This window comes from Pocillopora damicornis, chromosome 3 (assembly GCF_964200805.1).
Source record: "Pocillopora damicornis chromosome 3, jaPocDami1.2, whole genome shotgun sequence".
Lineage (NCBI taxonomy): Eukaryota > Metazoa > Cnidaria > Anthozoa > Scleractinia > Pocilloporidae > Pocillopora > Pocillopora damicornis.
This window is the reverse complement of record NC_142672.1, coordinates 19,478,970-19,498,681: the sequence shown is the minus strand read 5'-3', so window position 1 is coordinate 19,498,681 and position 19,712 is coordinate 19,478,970. Positions and strand designations below refer to the sequence as shown.

Below are 19,712 nucleotides of genomic sequence, written 5' to 3'. Positions count from 1 at the left end.
CACTATTCATCCATTTTACGGTTTGTTTAAGAGGTAAGAGATAAGGGGTGTGTGTGTCGGGAACGGGTATCCGACAAATAAGTCACAGGTTTAAACCTCAAACTGGTTTACTGTTGTTTTCCCTAATTACAGATATCTTCGGTTCGCTATCTCGCTCTATCTCTCTCTCAAACACACACCCCTTAAAAGCCGATCTTATTACACTGTTTCGCAATCAAGTCTAATGTTCAAAGGAGATTGTCTTTCACTTAATATTAATAATAGTAATGCTTTCTTGTCACGTTACGTCATGCTATGTCACGCTTTCCGTCATGTGATAACTGACAAATGGCCTGGTCGGACGAAACACCAGAAAAAAAAAAGATATAGATATCCTTCGGGAAAACACTCTAAAACTCTATTATGAATACCTCATCGGATCGGGAAAAAGTCTTCCACGTAATATATGACTAGTAAACAAAGGCTGTGAAGACGCGAAAACTGAGCTTGGCAAAAAGTGAAAGTCAGGAACAAAGAAAATTATGTAATAATCATTGTTCTCAATTAATAATCTTTGTGTTTTGTTAACACCCCAATGTATCTTGATCCTAAAACAGTCTTTCCAACATGGCTGACATGCAACGTCACATGTGCTCGATTTTAGTGGTCTACATTGCATAAATGCGCGTTGTCTAACTCCTTATCGTATTAATTTCCACTCAGTCCAAACAATTACTTACACCCGTCACTGCTTTGATCGTGGATACAAGGAATCTTATATGAAAGTCACCAGAAAAAAATGAAATGATCAACAACTAAAGAAACTATTGATTGCTAAACAAACTCTCCTTGTCAGCACCTTATGAGATGCGAGGAGAACTCTATGAAGAATATGCATAATAATGTCGGGGTTAATCAAACTAACGGGAAATTACAACGTTTATAACAAGAAGGGTTTTATAAGAAAATCATCGCACTTAGAAACGAATTGCGAAATTATTTTAGTTCGATTCATCATGTGGACTCAGAACAGTAAGAATTGATACAGAAAGGCCTTTTTAAGGCGCTTCAAAACAAAAGCACTCAAATAATAATACCACGGCTTTTATTAAAAGTAAATTTCAATTACATTTAATTTTTAAACTAAAGCCATAATTGATTGTATAATCTAGCACACAATCCTGGTGTGTATAGTTTGAAATCTCTCTGTGCGTCTAACATTATGGAGCAATTTTCAATTGGGTGTCGATCGTAATTCGGGATTGCATTTTGCTTTACTTTGCTCTGTGATTGGTCCTGGAAAAGTCGCCACCAATCAGATGTAACACTACAGCCGTCGCCTACGTTTTCCTGCGCTCAAGGCGGTTTGCTTGTTTTTACTTTGAATACTCATTGGCTCTTTACGGTATTTTGCTCTCTTCTGATTGGCTGTTGTGATTGCTTTGGTTTTGGTTTACGACACTCAATCGAAAAGCACTTCAAGAACAGTCACTCACTATTCATCTTTAGTTAAACCAAACTAATTACAAATTAAGTGATAAAGCATAAGTAAAATTCTTCCAATCCTTTCAGGCAACAACGGTTGTATTAAGACGATTTAAAATTTCCTATATAACGTACGTGTTTTCATGTAATTAAGCGAAGTTATTCAGTAAAACTCGCATTGCGTAATTAGTAAAAATTCTCACAACCAAGTAAATAAATTTAGTATACCTTGTAAAATAATTTTAATGCTTTCTGTTACATTCTCATTTTCATCACACGTCTTGTTCTTTAAATTGAAGTCACTTTAAAAATATCTTTGTTTCTTGCCTGTACTTCACAGTCATTATTGTTAAAATTATTAAAATACTTATATTAATTTTATAAATTATTACTTTTTGGCAAAATATTCCGTAACCCCACCGGTTACTGTAAAATTTAGGGGACCATCATTGGAGATTCTGCTATGTTCTACAGGTATCTTAGAAAGATGCCGACGTTCACCATTGTCATCTTTGCATAAGAGTCCGGCGACGAGGGGGGAAGGGAGGGGCTGGAATGGTAACTTTAAATAAAGATAGTGCACAGAGCACAATCCTCAGGTTAATTTTAACTAAACTCTTTGGGTCTTATTTAAAAGCGCCTTGCATTTCCTTTAAAGTCAGTTACCTGATTGGCACATCATATGAGTTAACTTGTTCAAACAGCAAGACATACCAACCTAGGTTTAAATAATATTTTAAAAGTTTTCCATGAATTCACGCTTTATATCAGAGAAGTAAAAACACAAAACCTTACTACGTGACTAACTCACACAGCTTCCTGAGATTACTTCGGTTTTCACGACTGGAGGTGCAAGGGGTGTAGCCTCCTCCCTTGGATGGAGTACTAATCCGTCACAGGTTAACCACCCTCCAAGTATTTCCACACGTTTTTCATACGCAGTCATGCCCAATCATACCCATCTATCACGGGTGGGGAGAGGCACTTTGGGACTGAATTGTCCTACCCAAAAACAATACTCTGACCCCGGCTAAGAATTAACCTCATGTAGAGTCCCGCGGGCTCACCGATAAGCCACCTGTTCTCCAATATTCCCCGAAAGGCGTAATAATAAAGGACCTAGCATTTCAAATTGAGGAAGATATAACCAAACGTTATCTGACGTTGCTCTTTTCGGAAGCAACGTGTCGCTGGTGATCTTCTCCCCTTTCCTTTCTACTGCCATAAAGGATGATGACTTCAGTGTCGCCTTGGTGACCATGGCTATCGAACATGTCCCTCCTATAGGAATTAAACAAGTCCCTGGTTCCCCACATTCCTTTCTTTGAGTGAAAATAATGATAAAACTTGGGCACACGTAACCTCTCCACTTCCATCTTGTACTGAAGAACTCTGTAACAATTCAAACAACATTGCACTAATCAGAAGCCCTCAGAAGTCGAAAACAGCTACATAACTAGAGAATGAAATTTCCAAAGCTTGGAGATTTTTGTTAAGACAGGCGATGTTTCAGCCAATTGGCCGGGGTCAAGACTGCCGAGAGCCGGCATCAATAAATAAGCCTTTCTTTTCCCTTTCTTTGAATCGATTCAGATGAAAAAAAACTTAACCACGTAATCAAAGCATAAGTTTAAGTAAAGGCAAAGTTGGTCTGCACTCGAGCCAAGATGACCATAAAGCGCTAGGGTTTTATCCCGGTCTCCGAAGCACGCGGCCAATGAGAGTGTTGCCAATCCCCTGGGATGGGATGCTACACTGGATTCAACACATGTTACCCCACAGCATTTCGTTAGGCATCCATGGCAGTTCGCCGCTACCAATATATTCTCCTGGGTGGAGAGCAAGCGGGGGTAAAATTTCTTGCCCAAAACCCCAACCCAGACCACCTTACCCGGAGTGCACCAACCGTTAAGCCACCGAGCCTCCTCTACAGCTCAACGTGGAAAGAAAATTCCAATTTGCCACTTGCTGTGGAGGCTCTCACTAAATATTCTAACATAAAATTGGGTTCATCCTTGACGTGCAAACTACTGTGATTTGAACAGGTTGAGTATGTGTGTCAGTTTGATTTTTGCTTCGTAGCAAAATACTTCCCTCTGCTAACTGTGTTGCTACCATGAATTAACACCCACCTGTCTAATAGTTCCCAGTCCTCTCCTCCCCAAGTGGTTCTAAACTCCTTGTAATTCATTCCACCAACTCGAGTGAAATCTGACTTGTACATGGCGAAAAGACCGTAACCTTGAAGCTCCCAAAAACCTTTCGTGAGCGGAAACAAAATAATCAGTGAAGTAACATCATACTGCGAGGATCAATGAAATTCGTTTCTTCAACCGCGGTGTACATATACGATTTTCATATATTTATAGTCAATGCCAACATCAACATGTTAGAAAAATCTATCTGCCACTGGATGGTTTCTTCCCCCCAAAAGAGGCCTCCCCCAGCCCCACCCCCTACCCTGCTGAACCATTTTACCCCTTGGGTGACTGGTTTATACTTTCTCCTTACGGTATAGCACTTGAATCAAATGAAAAAGTCACGAGAATAAAGGAAAGAACTACTGATTTAGGAAGCTCCTCACTGTTACACACAGTTCCTTGTCAGTTCAAGAGGAGGAGTACAGAGAACAGAGTGGAGAATATGGATACCAATGTGAGGGTTTAAAGGATTATACACAAGAATGCATAAAAGGGATGTGGCTTCACATATATCTGATACTTTTCCCTTTTCCATGCTTTTCTACTCCTCTGAAGGTAAAACTTAGAACTCATCCGAAGAACTTCCACCAACGAGTATTCTGTTTGCCATATGAACCAATGGACTTTTGAGTCCAACTGAACCCGCATAACTTAGCTTATAAAGCAATGAGCAACTTGTTCACTTTCACTATTAACTACATCATCAAGAAAACAATCTTACCAAAGGGCAGTGAAGGAGAAAACCCACAATGAAGTCGAGCAACTATCGGAGCAAATGCCATCTTTCCTTGAACACAGCGCTGAAAACAACACAAACATCCTTTGCTCTCCTCATACTCATTTAAAAACCGAGCAGACTTCTTCTACCATTCACGCAACTGAAGAGAATTACGAATACGGTGGTTTTTAATACCAAATGTTCCGCACTCAAATACAGAGACATCAATGCCAGTCACATAAGGGGAATTCGCAAACAGTTGGACGAGAAAGGCCAAACGCCTTACTGTTATCTGATCCCACCAATGCACGTTTAAAATTTCCATTCCCCAGTCTAATTGTTGTCCCATAGCAACATCTCCCACGAACTCGCGGGCACTACCTCTTCTCCGAAGAATGCAAATGACAAGCTTTTCCAAACTAATAATCGAACAAGTCACTTACCTTTCTAATAATGTCGACGATGTTACTTGGGATTTGAAGATGAAGATCACACATGAAAATTATATCACGGGGACTCTAATGTACAAAAAAGCTAAGTCAAGTCTCAAGCTAGGAAAGTATATACTAAACGGAGAAACAAGTACGTATTCTCTTATTTCTGTCAATGTACTGCAAAATGGTCGGAAGTGAAACTTTTGACGCGCGATATTATCTTTTTGGTTACTCCGACGATAACAGTGCCTGCTGATCACATATGAGCTGGCCAATCAGCGTAAGAAAAGCACTATTCACCTCCGTGGTATATAGGAATTTAGATTAAACCCAACAAAAAAGCAACCAGCTCTTTCCATCAGATTATCAAGTAGACAACCATTTGCTGATGCCAAAACCAAAAACAAAATTTAAATAAAAGAAAAAGGAACAAGGATTGTTGAAGATGGCGAAAAAACGGAGCGGACCGCATATGTCTACATTTCTTAAGATGGTACACAAACCTTTAAGAAAACGACTCCACACTTCTTCTCTCGATCACTTGTAAAATATTCCTAACTCGATATTCATACAAGATTTTCGTCCAAGCCCCAAAATGTACGTAACATATGGCTAGGCATGAAAGATCCTCAAAACCTTACACTCCAGCGATCTGCTTTCACAGAGCGATCGTCTAGAAGTTTATGCAATTATTGATTGACTTCTTAAACAAACCTTAACTAGCGCCGCGCCAGCTTGAATGCCGTATGCTCTCTGAAAAGGTCCTTTTAATTTTCTCACTTGGTATCTAAAAGTGAAAAAGATAAACACGAAGATTACCTCAGTAAGTTTCCAAACAGGGACATTAAATAATAAGACTTCAAATAAAAAAGTTGTGTAAAAAATGCCCCTCACCCAATCAAAACTAGAAACAATATTGGCCAATACTGACATTCTCGGTTCGAAAGTGGAACATCACTGATAAGCTGAATTTTTGCATATAACCGTAACTCCCCCTCTGTCTCTCATGCGAACATTCACCTTTTCCTCAACCTTTAGGCGAGGCGAATTAATACTGCTAACCCAGTGTGAAAATTTGTGCAATCTTCAATAAAAACGCCCCTTCAACAAAGTTTATTCTTATTTTCTTGATTATTACCAGGATCCATGATCGGCTACGATCCTTTTTAGAACTGATTAACACCTTCCTATTCACCTTTTCAACTGGCTTCGTTCTAGGGCAGCTTCCACATCAATGTCTGTGCTACTGAAGTCCACAATGATAATGTTTACATGAGGATCACCTGTCTCTAAGTACAGCTGAAGAAAAATATACGCAACAATTACAAGGGTAAAACATCATCTACCCTCAAGAAACCCGGAGCATAAGACAAGACAAGACGAGACGAAGGAACAATACTGAAGTAACGAGTTTGTCCTGGTTTAATGAAAATTGAAAGTCAACACGTCTAGAACTACAAAAGCCTTCAAAATTTCAGAGGGGAGCTTAGACCTCCCTAGGAACAAAAGGTTCTCCAGGCCCTCAGAACTTCATCCCTGCCATTCTAAACTTCACATTCATAGCAAATTTTATTGGAACCACCTATTTCTGGTGGCAAGCCGGCTCACTTGCGGTACAAACATCCATTCTTACCTCCACCATGTTATCAATAAAATGCTGCACCCATTTGCCTTGATTCTTGACTGAAAAACGTACAAACGGGGACAATAAGAACCAGGATTTTGAACACATGCACCTTAGTAGGTTACAGCAGTACCTCTCTTTTTCTCCAAGAAGCTTCCCCTCCCTCCCCCCTTCCTTCCCAAAAACTCTTAACCTCTTTATCCTTTTGACTTATAAGAGCGACCAGCATCTAATGCTCCCAACAATATCAGCTCTGAATCACGCATAAAACTTGAGAGATTAAAGGAAAAGTTTACCATCTAAAGCAGCTCTTGATTGTTAAACGAATTCTCCATGGGAAATGTATGGAAAACAGTATGAGGAATATACATACCGATTTTAGAGTGTACAGGCGCAAATGGAAACAAAGGGAAGATAAGGAGGCCTTGACGAAACTATACAATTGTTTATCACGCAGTATTGTTGAACATTTAAGCTAAGTGGCGTTGCAATTTAAAGTCATTTTGTACTAGAAAGCCTGTTTTACTTTTTGTTTTAACATTATAGGCTTTCCAACCAAAGAAATGCACGCAATACAGGGAATTTATTCCCGCTAGACGTAAGTTTGGAAAAAAAGTCTCAAACAAAAAGATTGTTATTTTCTAACCTGGAATGATAATGTGTACTGTAGCATGTTGATTCAGCACAAATCCCTCCGGCAAACAGAAATCCGTCTTGCCAATTTTCTGATAGACGTACTGTGACAACCGCACTGAAGAATCTGCGAAACACAGACAACCGCAAAAAGTTAATGAGGAGGCCTCAAGTTTAAGGAGCAATTTTAAATACAATGTTGAGAGCGGTTTATGATTGCATTGGTTTTACTTCAATAAGTTCTCCGATTGATCCAGAAATTCGCGCCACCATCTTAACCAATCAGATTTCAAGGAAATGAGACTAGGCCATTTGCGTTTGCCCGTGCTTCAGGCAGTTTGCCTGATTGAACTTTCAGTTCTCACTGCTCGGTCAACCAGCTCGGTTTACTGGTTCATATAAGGAGACCTTGAGACGATGAGTGTTACGTATGCGCGAGGGCAAAATCATCGCCCAGAGTATCGAACAGAAAACTACAATGATCCCGTTACCTCAAACATTAACAAATATTTTGACTACTTACTTTTCCCTTCGACATCGAGCTCCTGAAAAAAAACAAAGAATTGTTTCAGTTCATAAACAAGGTGCAGTTTATTGTGTGATAAAATGGTGCTCGAGAGTTGTATTACGAGGCAAGAACGAGACACTATGCAATTCCCCCCAATCTTGAAATATTTTGTGTCTCCCTTTAGTTCAACTGCATTTTCCAGTGTGTTTTCTTATATTTTTTTGAGTTAGAGAAAGTTACTAACAGTATTAAATAAAGCACTGGCTTACCAGGTCTATAAGATATCTATCTCCTTTTAACACATCGTGATTTTCTTCGACGTTTACGATATTCTTCAAGGAGTACTTGCTGAAAAATTCAATAAAATATCATTGTAAATAAAAAGAAATAAAACTTATCTTAAAACTCTAACGAAAATCTCCATTAAAGCGCACTCAGAGAGAAAACCGAAAGAGAGAGTTTCAATTGGCAGCTTCGTCGCGAATCGCTTTAGCGCACGAAAAACTGTAGAGCGCACAAAAAATCGCCAGCCACACAGGCAACTTCAAAACTTCAAAAAATTTCCCTATTTGCGATGTTTCAGTTCTAACCTGTTCGTTGCTTGTCTCAAGGCACGCATGTATCGATTCACAACACTGTTCGCCACCTTTGTACAGAAACAAAAACAAACATTATCAGGGACGGCGCTCACACATTAACTCACACCTTTTTAAATTGGAACCTTGACTTAAATGCAGACTCGGAAGTGCTTTTAAAATTCGGAATCACACGTTTAGAACTATAAGTTGGACTGAGACTACATCACTCAGTCGATGGAAAAAAAGAAAAAAAAAAGCAGCTGAATAATATAAACTGATGTTCCTAACCCATGAGTGATCATGAAAAGATTTACATAAACAAAAACACCATAGTAAAGGAATTAATTCTCAAACGACACTTAATTCCTGTGATACCCTCGACATTTGGATAGACTAACATACATCATTGCATTTTACAAAAAGACACTCTACATCAAAACCAAAACACCCTGAGCTCTTGATGCGACACGATAAGACCGGTCGTGTTTAATTTAAATTAAATCTACTTAATAAGTAGGAAAATTCCTTCAGAGGCAAATTGGATGACAGTCTCCACTTTTCTCCGCTTCCTAGGAAAACTAGTAGGTGTTAACTGCGTCCAAGTACTTACTGCATCATTCAGCAACAAGTTTCCATCACTTGCGCACATTGTCCTGTTTTGATGAAAAACCCATCCGTTGTAATCAGGGACTTTAATTATGTTAGGAATCTTCAACGCCACTCCAAATTTTCTGCGCACACCTTCCGCCAGAGTGCGCGAATTCACGCGATGGTTAAACATCTGCGCTGCGTACATCATCTTGCGCACAAACTCTCTCGCGGAGTTCATTCGAGTCATGCGATCGTCTTCCTCGTCAACAGGATAAAACGAAATACGTCCTCTAGTGCGCTGTTGTAGACTGTTGGAGCTTGAGTTCACCTCTCTCTGAGGAACTAGTTCAGCCAGGTTATATGAAATTGGAGAAAAACTTCTAAAACGTTGTCTTCCTGTCTGTACGACCTCGTGCAACGACCCATCTGAAACTCGCCCCGTGAAGGGCAAATGTCTCCTCGTTGGTATGGCCTCAAGGGACGAGACATTAGCAATTCTTTTCTCATTACTCATTGGTACATTCGTAGAAACCGTAATGCTGTCGATTGATCTCGCGCTCTTCGAGTTGTAACTCAACAATTTACGCTGGTTGCCCTTTGAACTCACATAACCATTTGATTGGCGCATGGCATAATCACGTGAGGTTTCTTCGCGTGAACTGAGAGGCGCATCACGTGACTGTCTCTTTTCCACGACTTTCTCAACGCGCGAACGTTGCTGAGGCTTTCCGTCAGAATGTCTAATCCTGCTTTCATCATTCGTTTGCTTTTTAACAGACTCTCTTTTCCTTGAAGTCCTCTTTTTGGACCTGCCTATAGAAACGGCGTCTGAGCCGCTCCTCTTCACTCTTTCTTTCTTCTCAAAATCGTTCTCTTCATCATTTTTCTCTGAAGAGTCACCGGCCACAAAAGATGAATCTTCCATCGACTTAGAGGCCTGCTGGTCAGCGACTTGACTGAGTCTTTTCATATCCAGCAAGTCCATTTGTGTCTCAAGTAACTGCTCTTTAACTCTCTCCTTCTCTGCTGCACTTTTCGCTAAAGACAAAGGCAAGAATACCTTGCTGTTCTTAAACACAGCTATACTGCCATCTTCATAGAGCATTTTTTTATACCTCGGGTTTGGTGGTAGAGAACTATTTCGCCTACCATGAGAATCTTCCTGCTGTCTTTGTTCAGATCTCGGTTTTGGTGGCGGTGAGCTCACCTGGTTGCCATGGGAATCTAGATTTCTCCATAGCGCGCATCGGTCGTATTGTCTCATGTGACTAAGCTCGGAATAATCATCGGGAAAACGAGAAGTGTCGTGAATCAAATGCACGCCTTCGTAACGCTTCAATTTGAAGTCCACCAAGTAGCTGGGATGGTAAGGACAAGTCGGGAATATGTTCTCTATATCGCGCTCGTCCACGAAATTTGCTTTATGTGCCACATCACGCAAATCTTCCGATCCAAATTTGTACACATCCTGATCCAGTTTTAAGCTCGTTCTATAATGCGAGTGACTCGGAAGGTCTTGCGGTATAAAATTAGCATACTTTGTTACATCTTTTGGAGCTATTGTATCGTTAATCACCGCCGAAATCGAGGATCCAGTAAGATGTCTAAAATCATGCGAACCAGGTATCTTCCAGCCCACCAAAATGTGTTCTTGTAGATTTCCTTGCTTGTGCAAAGCTTCGATGAAGTACTTCTGTCCTTTACGAAGAAGCACTGGACGTGACAGCTGTGTTCTATACTTATCAAATTGTGCAATTTTGGTTTTAAAGGTGCCACTGAGCAAAGTGCGATTTCCGACCCAAGCTATGAGTTTCACTTTTGAAGGAGTATCATCTGAACTCAACCAGAGCTCTGAACTATCGTCTGACGAAATGGCAAACGTGTACTTCCCTGGAAATAACAAAAGCGAAACTGAGTATCCTTGATACTTGTAGCAAAGAGGGTATTTTCTAAAGAAACTGTGTTGCTGCGTCCGCGGGGGTTTTACGAGATAATCTGGTTTATCAACTGAGTTGACACGGTAAATTGGCCATCAAAGCTGATGCTTGGAACGCTACCCCTACGTGTTTCGCTCTGAAGAAGGGTAACGATCGAAACGTCAGCTTTAAAAACCCCTTAAAAGAGCAAATTTACATTATCAACTCATTAGGAACACTGATCATTACAAACAATACACATTTGCGCCTTAGGCTCGATTACATCTACTGCTCAAGGAAAAGAGCTTGCATTCCTACGTCTGCTTCGCTCGAGGAAGGACCGACGATCACACCCGAGAAAACGTAAAAAGTAATAAAAGAATAAAGCTTTCTGCTATTTTAACAAATTCAATATAGTTCCTAACAGCAACATGCGGACTCCAAGCCTACGAGTCAAACTTGCATTTCGTTTCATGCTGCCGTCTATCGTTAACGTTACAGACACGAAAAAGCAGAATTTACCGAAATGGATCAAAATCCTCCTATCACAGCCCAGGATATGACCAAATGCCGAACCCCTGAAACGTAGCTCCTGTTTCGTGACAGGCCACAACATGATTGACGGCAGCGCAAAACAAATTTTCCAACAATCTATCTCAATTTTTTAATTCGCATGTTACTGGTACTTGCACGAGCGCTTGATACCTGAGACAGGGGGATGAACGTAACCAAATATTCTTTGTCCATAGTCGGCTTGCATGTGACGAAGAAAGAACTTCTTCACAGTCAAGCGAATGTCTGGGTACAGTGGGAAAAATCTGTTCCTACGCAAATCATGAATTGTGCTACCACACCAAGCTTGCCAAACGTGAACATTTAATGCGCCAACCATCTTGAAAATAAGAGACGTGATATTCAATATACAGTACAAGCATACAATATGGACATGAACAAGGATGTGTGAAGGACACAAAAACCAGACAATAAATTCTTCATCTTTATAGACACAAGCAACAAGGCACACTTAGTTTTAAATGAACAAGGCACACTTATTTTTAAATATTAATTACTTTCCGCCTTATTAATCCTTGAAAGTGAAATGTGATCATCGCAGTAAATTTTCCAATTTAAGCAATTGGAAAGAAGAAGCCTGAAAAAAATCAGGGCTTCAACGGGATTCGAACCCGTGACCTCCGCGATACCGGTGCGATGCTCTACCAACTGAGCTATGAAGCCACACATTGGGAGCGAGGTCAATTTAGTGAGTTCATATCTTCCCATGCAGTGAAATGTTGTGAAGTTTTATATGAAATAATTCATATTTGTACTGCGGTTGTAGATGAAAGTGAAATGTGATCATCGCAGTAAATTTTCCAATTTAAGCAATTGGAAAGAAGAAGCCTGAAAAAAAAATCAGGGCTTCTTCCTTATTAAAAAAAACCCTTGAGCCCAGACCCTCTCTTTTTTAACCTGAATATCAGTTCTTTTCATTTGTCCAATGAAATCATTGAACTGAAAAAGCTGATAACAGTTAAAACTACTCTTGAGTTACCCTTTCATACCTAAGAGTGACTAGTATCCAATTTCTCCTTCAGTGCTGCTGACTCAAACATTAACCCTTTAGCTAAGAACACTACTGAAACGAGTAGTTGCATCTCTCCACCGCAGTGCAAATATATGAATTTTCATATATCGAAAATCTTCATTAACCCTTTAACTCCCATGAGTGACCGAGACAGAATTTCTCCTCACAATATCCATACAATATCAATCAGATAAGTGATGAGAATAAAGAAAAATATCAATTTGGGAATAACTGGTTGATCCAATACCAAATGCTCCAAGCTAACATCACAAGATTTATATAGCAGACAGTAAGGAGAATTACTAATGAGATCTTGGGTGTTAAAGGGTTAAGGTCGTGACAATATAGAAAATGATCACCAACTAAAACAGCTCTTGATTGTCAAACCAACTGTCCTGGTCAACACCACAGCAAATGCAAATATTGCAATATAGAGAATATGTGTACTAATTTAAGGGTGTAAAGGATCAAATTCAAATGAAAACATGCAGATGCTGCATGACAAAGAGAACTACATTATGTACATGCAAATGAAGCATCTTAAGAATTCAAGGGTTTATTAAAGATGATTTCCAAAGAGGTAATGGCTCTTGCACATACTCAAAGACAACACAACCCAATAGTATTTATAATTCTTAAACCAAAGAAATGATCAAATAACAGGGTTATAAAAAGAAAAAACATACATTTTCTCCCCATGGAAATTTTGTCCAGGTGGGGTAAGGTTCTTGATGGTGACCACCATGTGATTCCTTGCTGTGCATTTTAGAAGCTTTCCCTAATGCTTTTTTCTTTTCATTGTGAACACTCTGGGTAGTTTCATTTTGAAGAGTTGAAAGCACCCTTAATCCACTGAGAGTTGTTGTACTGGGAGTGGTGAAATTCAATGCTTCACTTTCATTTGGCATTTGATTCAGTTTCCTTTTGTCAACATGGCCAATGTTCTCCCTTCCAACTGTCTCTCTCCATTTTCCTTTACACAGGAATATTTAAAAGAAAATTAAATCCTTAACTCTGTCACTATGAGGAGTGACCAAATACAAATATTGCCTTGCACTATCCAAACATTTACAGGTAGAAAGGTAATGAGAAGTTAGAAAAAATATAAACTTAAAAAAGTAGATTCCATGTTGCAGTGAGTCTGTACAGTAATACATGTAGATCACGGATAACATCAAAATGTGGAAAGAATAAAAAAAAAGGGACATGAGGTGCTGTCAAGTGGATCACTGATGTTCTTACTACGTTTTGAGACCCAAAGTGTTGTGGAATCTATTTTTTTTTAGATAAAAAAGCAAAATACAGTTAATGGTGAAGTCATCTAACTGCATGCCTCTGTCCTTCCTTAGATCATAGGTATAAAGAATCAATCAAGAATCAGCTTAGTAAATAATAGGAAATATCACTTGATTTCACATCAAGTTCTTAGATCTAAAATTATAGCAAATGTATGACAGTCGGTGTAAAGAATTGATATTTAGTTTCTGAGAGTAAAACGGTTAACAAAAGATTATTTGCAGAACAGAGAGCAGATGAAGAAAGTTGGGTGGTATGTTGTGTCTCAGCTTACAATTATTTTTTCTTTTGATCGTAATTTAATTCAATACCTTTGATACTATCAAGAAAAAGGTTACAGTAAGAGAACAAATGATAAAACTTGGGAGGTGTGTTGTGTCTCAGCTTAGAAAATATTTCCTTTTGTAGCAAAATAGTTTCCACCAGCAGTAAAGTTCCATTCTCTCCACTAACTATCTATTACAACTGTGTTTACAATTTTATATGAACTTGATGTAAATGTACATTGTAGTCTCTACAAATCTCAAGACTAACCTTTGAAACAAACTATGTCAAACTAATGCACTCAAGAAAACTCTTCTCACTCTAACTGCATACTGTTCATGAAAATTGCTTTAGTTCTGCTTTTGGCTCAGTTTCCATCTCTGGAATGAGAAATTTCCATACCCCAGAACAAAAAACACTATGAGACACACAATACAATGTACTACAGCAAGCATTTTTTTTTAGCAGAATATCTGCTACAGATGTCCAAGAAGAGAGTATTGAGTCAGTAATAAATCTATTGAACTCAAGGATGCCAAGTGTTTTTTTTTTTTTCAAACATGCCTCACCATTAAAAGTCTTTTTCTTCTCCACTTGGTGTTTTGCTTTCTCGTTAAATACTGTTTTCCAGTCATCTTCTTCATCACTGGCTGCATCCCCATTTTCATTTATTTCCTAGATGAAAAAAGTAATAGATTACATTAGAGCAGCAAGCTGCAGGAAATAATCACAGAGTGGGCATAAAAGTATTTTAAAACTGAAAGACTACATATATATACTATCAGGCCACCAGCTTTTAACCCAATGAACCCTAAGAGTGACTGGCATCTAATTTTTCCTTACAATATCACCTCTGAATTTCACTTTAAGGCCATGAGAATAAAGGAAATGATCCCCCACTAAAGGATATCTTGATTGCGCAACAAATAGGCCATTTTACAGTTGTGTACTTAGTTGCCAAGCCTTTGATTTGGAGTGAGGCTGAAGGTGACCTTGTTGTGTTAGAGACCAGAATCTAGTTAGCATGATAACAAATTAATTTGCATTTCAAAAGCAGCAAGGTTTGTATCATAACAAGGTCACCCTCAGCCTCACTCCTGTTCAAAGGCTTGGCAACCAAGCACACAACTGTAAAATGGACTATTCCCCTTGTCAGCACCTCTAGAAATGTATTGAGAACTTCCTGGAGAATATGCATCATCTTGAATTGACACCCCCCTGACATTACAATAAACCTCCTCACCTTTGCCTTTCAAGCATATTATTTTTATGTTTAAAGAAAGAACAGACTCAGAGCTATGAACAAGAGCTAATGGCAGGCTAAAACCACTGTGTAGTTTGCCAACTTGCAAGACATCAATTTTGAAAAATGGAAATCCCTCACAGATATTTCCATATCCAATTAATTTTTTTCAAAAAAGACACATGCCTACAAAAAATGTCGTTTTTTATTGCTGCCAAAGTTTTACCAACATTCAATGCCTTTGGGTGACAACATGTCAAGTTAGGTCAACACTCTGAAGACTGGCGTCCTGCAGAATATCAGGAGACTCACAGCAAAAACATATTTTGCAGGACACTATCTAACAGTTGCTCATGACAGACCTTAGTTCTACTCCACGTGACATAACTTGTTAATGGTTACTGGTCAAGTATGAGCAGCAAACATTGCCCAGACCAAGAGCCCTTTCCCACTTCCGTTATATTTTTCTGCCATTCCTTGTTGGACTTCTTTAATTTTTCCTCTTACACACAGGCTTCTTTCAGACTTTCACCTAAGAATTCTTCACCTTTTTATCTTTCCCAATTCACGATTGAGTTTTGTATGCAGACAGACAACAAAGATCACCAAGAGCAACTGAAATCAGGAGACATTTAGCTATTTGAAATTAAAGAACCTATATGTTTTCCCACGAAGGGCACTAACAAAGTCATCTGTGGTGACATGTTACATTCACAGCTTAGCAGGCAAAAAAAAACATTTTTCTAAATGACTGTTGAGCTTTTCAATAATTATTCTACCAACATTTGTATAGGAAACTGTGGTTAAAATTGCAATTCTTAGTTTGACACGAAAAAAAAAAATTGACTCTTGAAAGTGTACCAGATCATTTTCTTTTAGAGCGTGTTGCTAGAATATTAAGTACAATGTAGGTTGCCATCAGAAAATCCCTCTTTGCTTTAAGAGCAAAATTTTTCAAATTGTTAATGACAATTAAAAATGAAAGGCTGAAAAGTCAACAGTATCACACTTTATCCCTCAATTGGTAACATAATCTAAAAGCTTTTGATCACATCTATTGAGTTACGGTCACCAGATGAAGTTTACACAAACTCAAAAGGATCAAACATTCAATTAAAAGTACTGAATATACTCCAGTGAGGGGTCCTTTTCTGCCGAAAAATAATCATCATTCGTTAAAAGTTAATTTAAGTTTCAATTACAGGAACGTAGCATTTAAAATTACAGCAATGAAAATGTTTTTCAGAGACAATTTTATACACAGATACATTATGCAGAAGTAAAATCTTACTCTTTTCTTGCGCGCTACACGTTTAAATGAATAAAAATGATACCTTCATTTTCTCAGAAAAACAAAACTGTAGCAAGACCTAAGCTAAAAAAAATTAATTGCCATGGGGAATTTCAGAAAATTATCATTGCAATTGTCACCCATGCAAAAAGCAGAATTATTCTGCTTTTTGCATGGGTGACTAAAGTCATGAAGTTTTAATAATTAGAATTTTCATGATCTTTGGGGTGTTGTTTAGGTTGAAAGAGAAGCATAACAAATCTCCCTTAATGGCAATTATTATTTTTAAACCTTCAGTAAAGAAAGCAAATGCTGGAATTAAAAAAGGAAATGGTTATTACTGACGGGTCGAAGTAAAATAACGATCGAACAGTGATTCTGTAACATCTAAACCTATTTGCATGTTTACATCTGGCGCAAAACCAAACAATCATATTTTCGAATGGATTAATATACGGGAAACCGCAGAGAAAGAATCCATATTCATATTTTTTTGGTCAATTGACGCTTGGGAGAAGAAAGAAAAGGCAATATTTCCTTGAAGGACCCTCAAATTAGATTTAGATAAACGCGTAACAATAGCGTGACACTGTGCTACTTGAAGTTCAGCCACACGTTCAACGCTCTTAAGCTGCCAAGCAAGTACAAATTCATAGAGCGTGACTCGAAACAAGAAATATAAATGTCTCTATCAGATAAACTATTTTGATAATTACAATAATACATTCAAGCAAAACGAAATGCTGTTTAATTTTGTGGGATATCGCACATGTTATAAAGTGAAAGCTGATTAAAGCATTCCTTCACAAGGTGTAATTTATCACGTTGAAACATTCCTTCGATTTGTCGGAATGCTGGTAATTACTACATTCGCTTCCGTAGAACAGCAGAGTAAATTAATCGAGAAGCTTTGCATAAAAAAAAAAACATTTTTCCCTTAAATTCAAATCTCTCTGTTTCGCCAATACTGAGGTAAACTGATATGAAATCGCAATTACTAATATAGAAATCAGTTCATCAGACAGCGAGGTCTTGCGACATTCTAAAAATAGACCTTGTTCTGAAAAAATGAAATTTCCTTTGCTGTTACAGAGAAAAAAAACGTCTTTAAATAACTATAACTAACTAAACAAAAGGTTCGTTTCCTCAATCAATCAAAGATTCTTGATTTGTCTCAGTACGATACAAGATTTCACTCTACAATGGACCCTTGTATTTACCTTAAATATTTCATTAACATCAAATTCCCGATCAGGGCTTAAGAAGGTCTTCGATAGGTCTTGCTTCTCCACATTAAAGGACGTTTTTGCTGAAAATAAAAATCAAAGAAAAGAAATCATTAACCAGACAAACTCTTCAATTTTTTCGCGATCTAAGGTACGATATTGACACAAGAATGTAAGCGTAAATGAACAGCACAAGTGGTTGGAAAACAACATTCAAACATCCAGTCAGGCGTAAATAGGAAACTTTTAAGGAATTTCCTTACCTCTTTTGGCAGTATTGTGCTTCTCCGAGTCCGATATCTCGTTCCATTGAAGAAACAGTAGTATCGTAGCGAGGAAAACAGCGAGCACCGAGAACTGCACCAAACGTTTCACCCTCCGAATGGCTACCATGCTGTTAAAATCATTTCATTTCAACCCATGTTTGCTCGATCGTTTGTTCGAAGGCCGGTATAATGTACACTAGATTCTTACACAAAAGAATCTAGTTTCCTGGGTATACTTATTGGCGAGGGAGGCATTCTACAGCAGACAATCGCCACTCTGCAGACCCATGAGTTCAATTACGAGTAATCACAATTTTTTAGGTTAATCTCGACAACATGCTCATCCGGGCACTTGGAAACGGAAGTGAAGTAAATGTTCCGGAACAAACAATAGCTTTGCAGTACAATAGCTTTACAGGTTGTCTAAATATTATTTACAAATGAAATTATTGAAATAGAAATCCTAACACAGTTCATCGGATTTCTAAAACCTACTTGTTCCTTCCTCACCTTAAAAATTTTAATTTTTTCCATCGACGCGGTTGGAGCTTCCAACCGCACTAAACAACAGTCGGCAATTTAAGCGCTTACGAAACTTTTATTCTGCATCGATAATTGTTGAATCTCATTTGCGTTGAAAGCGTGGAAAATCCGACTTCCGCGTCAATTGAATTTCGTTGAAGTATAATTTAAAATTACAAGTTTTAAGCTTTCGACTTTGAAAACTCACATTTCAGGTTTGTTAGATGGATTATCAAACAACGGGGCACCTACCTACAATCCGTCTTCAAAGCATCGCGGTTAAAGTGTTGGTTCTGGTCTGGTTTTAAGTCTCTCACCACTAAAAGCAGGGAAAGTCACAAATATCGGAGTGGCTTGCTTATCTACAAAGGTTATCTTTCGTCTTGAATAAAACATTCAAAAATGGTAGGAATTGACCGCCCGAAGCAGAAAAAACGTATTCCTATCAAGATGAATGCATCTCACTACACTTCTCTAAGATCACAAAAAAGGGAAAAACAAAAAAGAAAATCTTTTAATCACTAAATACTTTTTTTATAACTTGCTTGGCTTTGACATGAGCCAAGCTATTTTACATTTATTCATTGATTTCGTGAGAAACATGACAAAATTTATTTAAATTTTATAACAAGTACCAGTGGATCCATATTTCATCAAAATGAAATGCACGAAAGAATCACAGAGCGACATCGCAAACACAATTTTCTGTAGTATCGGTGTGACAATATAACTGTTGCAGTTTCCGTGTTTCCTTCTACATGTTTCGCTCCAGCTACGTTAAAAGTATTTCCCCTTTTTACAAAGACACGTGATCAGTTTCCTAAAGGCGCACGTAGATCCGACATTGTTTAACCCGTGGTTTACCAGCAGGCCACGCTTTCGTAAAATAACAAGCCAATGTTACCCATTAGACTGCCCACATTGCATCAATTATTCACCGCACGGGTGATTATTTTAAGATGGATCTTAGCAGCCGACCTCATGATTTTGCTTTCGAGTCCCACATTTACAATTAAAAGACGAACTTACATCGCTTCACGGAGGCTTTTGCATGTAGAGCCGATGAGATTGAAAAAGATGTTGGCAACGTCTTCTTTCAACCTGGAACCTGTTGTAACACTGACTTAAAGTCTTCTGATTAAATCTTTTTATGCAGCGCGTGCACTTAAAGATCGTTTTGCTTACATTTGAGAGAAATCAAAACTACGTTTGAATAATGATAGAACGAAATTCGAGAAACAAATGATAGAAAGTAAAATCTAGTGCAATTTTTTCCATTTGACTCTTGCAAGAGAGACTGACCCTACTACCCCTATATATAACATGAGCCTGAGGATATTTTAACTGAAAAA

At 38.3% G+C, this 19,712-nt stretch overlaps 1 protein-coding gene across 1 annotated transcript; it reads right to left on the bottom strand.

Annotated features, from left to right (window-relative positions):
• Positions 1 to 1,067: 1,067 nt before the first annotated feature.
• On the bottom strand, positions 1,068 to 18,586 carry LOC113665317 (beta-1,4-N-acetylgalactosaminyltransferase 3). The gene is made up of 17 exons (XM_027180996.2): positions 17,836 to 18,586; positions 17,567 to 17,655; positions 14,382 to 14,487; positions 12,939 to 13,225; positions 11,373 to 11,559; positions 8,771 to 10,641; positions 8,173 to 8,228; positions 7,852 to 7,930; positions 7,598 to 7,619; positions 7,088 to 7,201; positions 6,451 to 6,500; positions 6,013 to 6,116; positions 5,532 to 5,604; positions 4,827 to 4,901; positions 4,387 to 4,465; positions 3,597 to 3,723; positions 1,068 to 2,856 (listed from the first exon to the last, which is right to left on the bottom strand). Exons 1-17 carry the CDS (start codon positions 17,963 to 17,965, stop codon positions 2,619 to 2,621), a joined length of 3,687 nt encoding a protein of 1,228 aa, XP_027036797.2. The 5' UTR covers positions 17,966 to 18,586; the 3' UTR covers positions 1,068 to 2,618.
• Between the last annotated feature and the right edge of the window lie 1,126 nt (positions 18,587 to 19,712).

Bases quoted from the DNA above. Each gene is read 5' to 3' on its own strand.
- LOC113665317 (XM_027180996.2), bottom strand. From the start codon at position 17,965: ATGGTAGCCATTCGGAGGGTGAAACGTTTGGTGCAGTTCTCGGTGCTC. The intron at 17,656-17,835 runs GTAAGGAAATTC...TTTTATTTTCAG, and splicing joins GCACAATACTGCCAAAAGAG to CAAAAACGTCCTTTAATGTG. The intron at 10,642-11,372 runs GTATCAAGCGCT...TGTTATTTCCAG, and splicing joins CGTTCATCCCCCTGTCTCAG to GGAAGTACACGTTTGCCATT.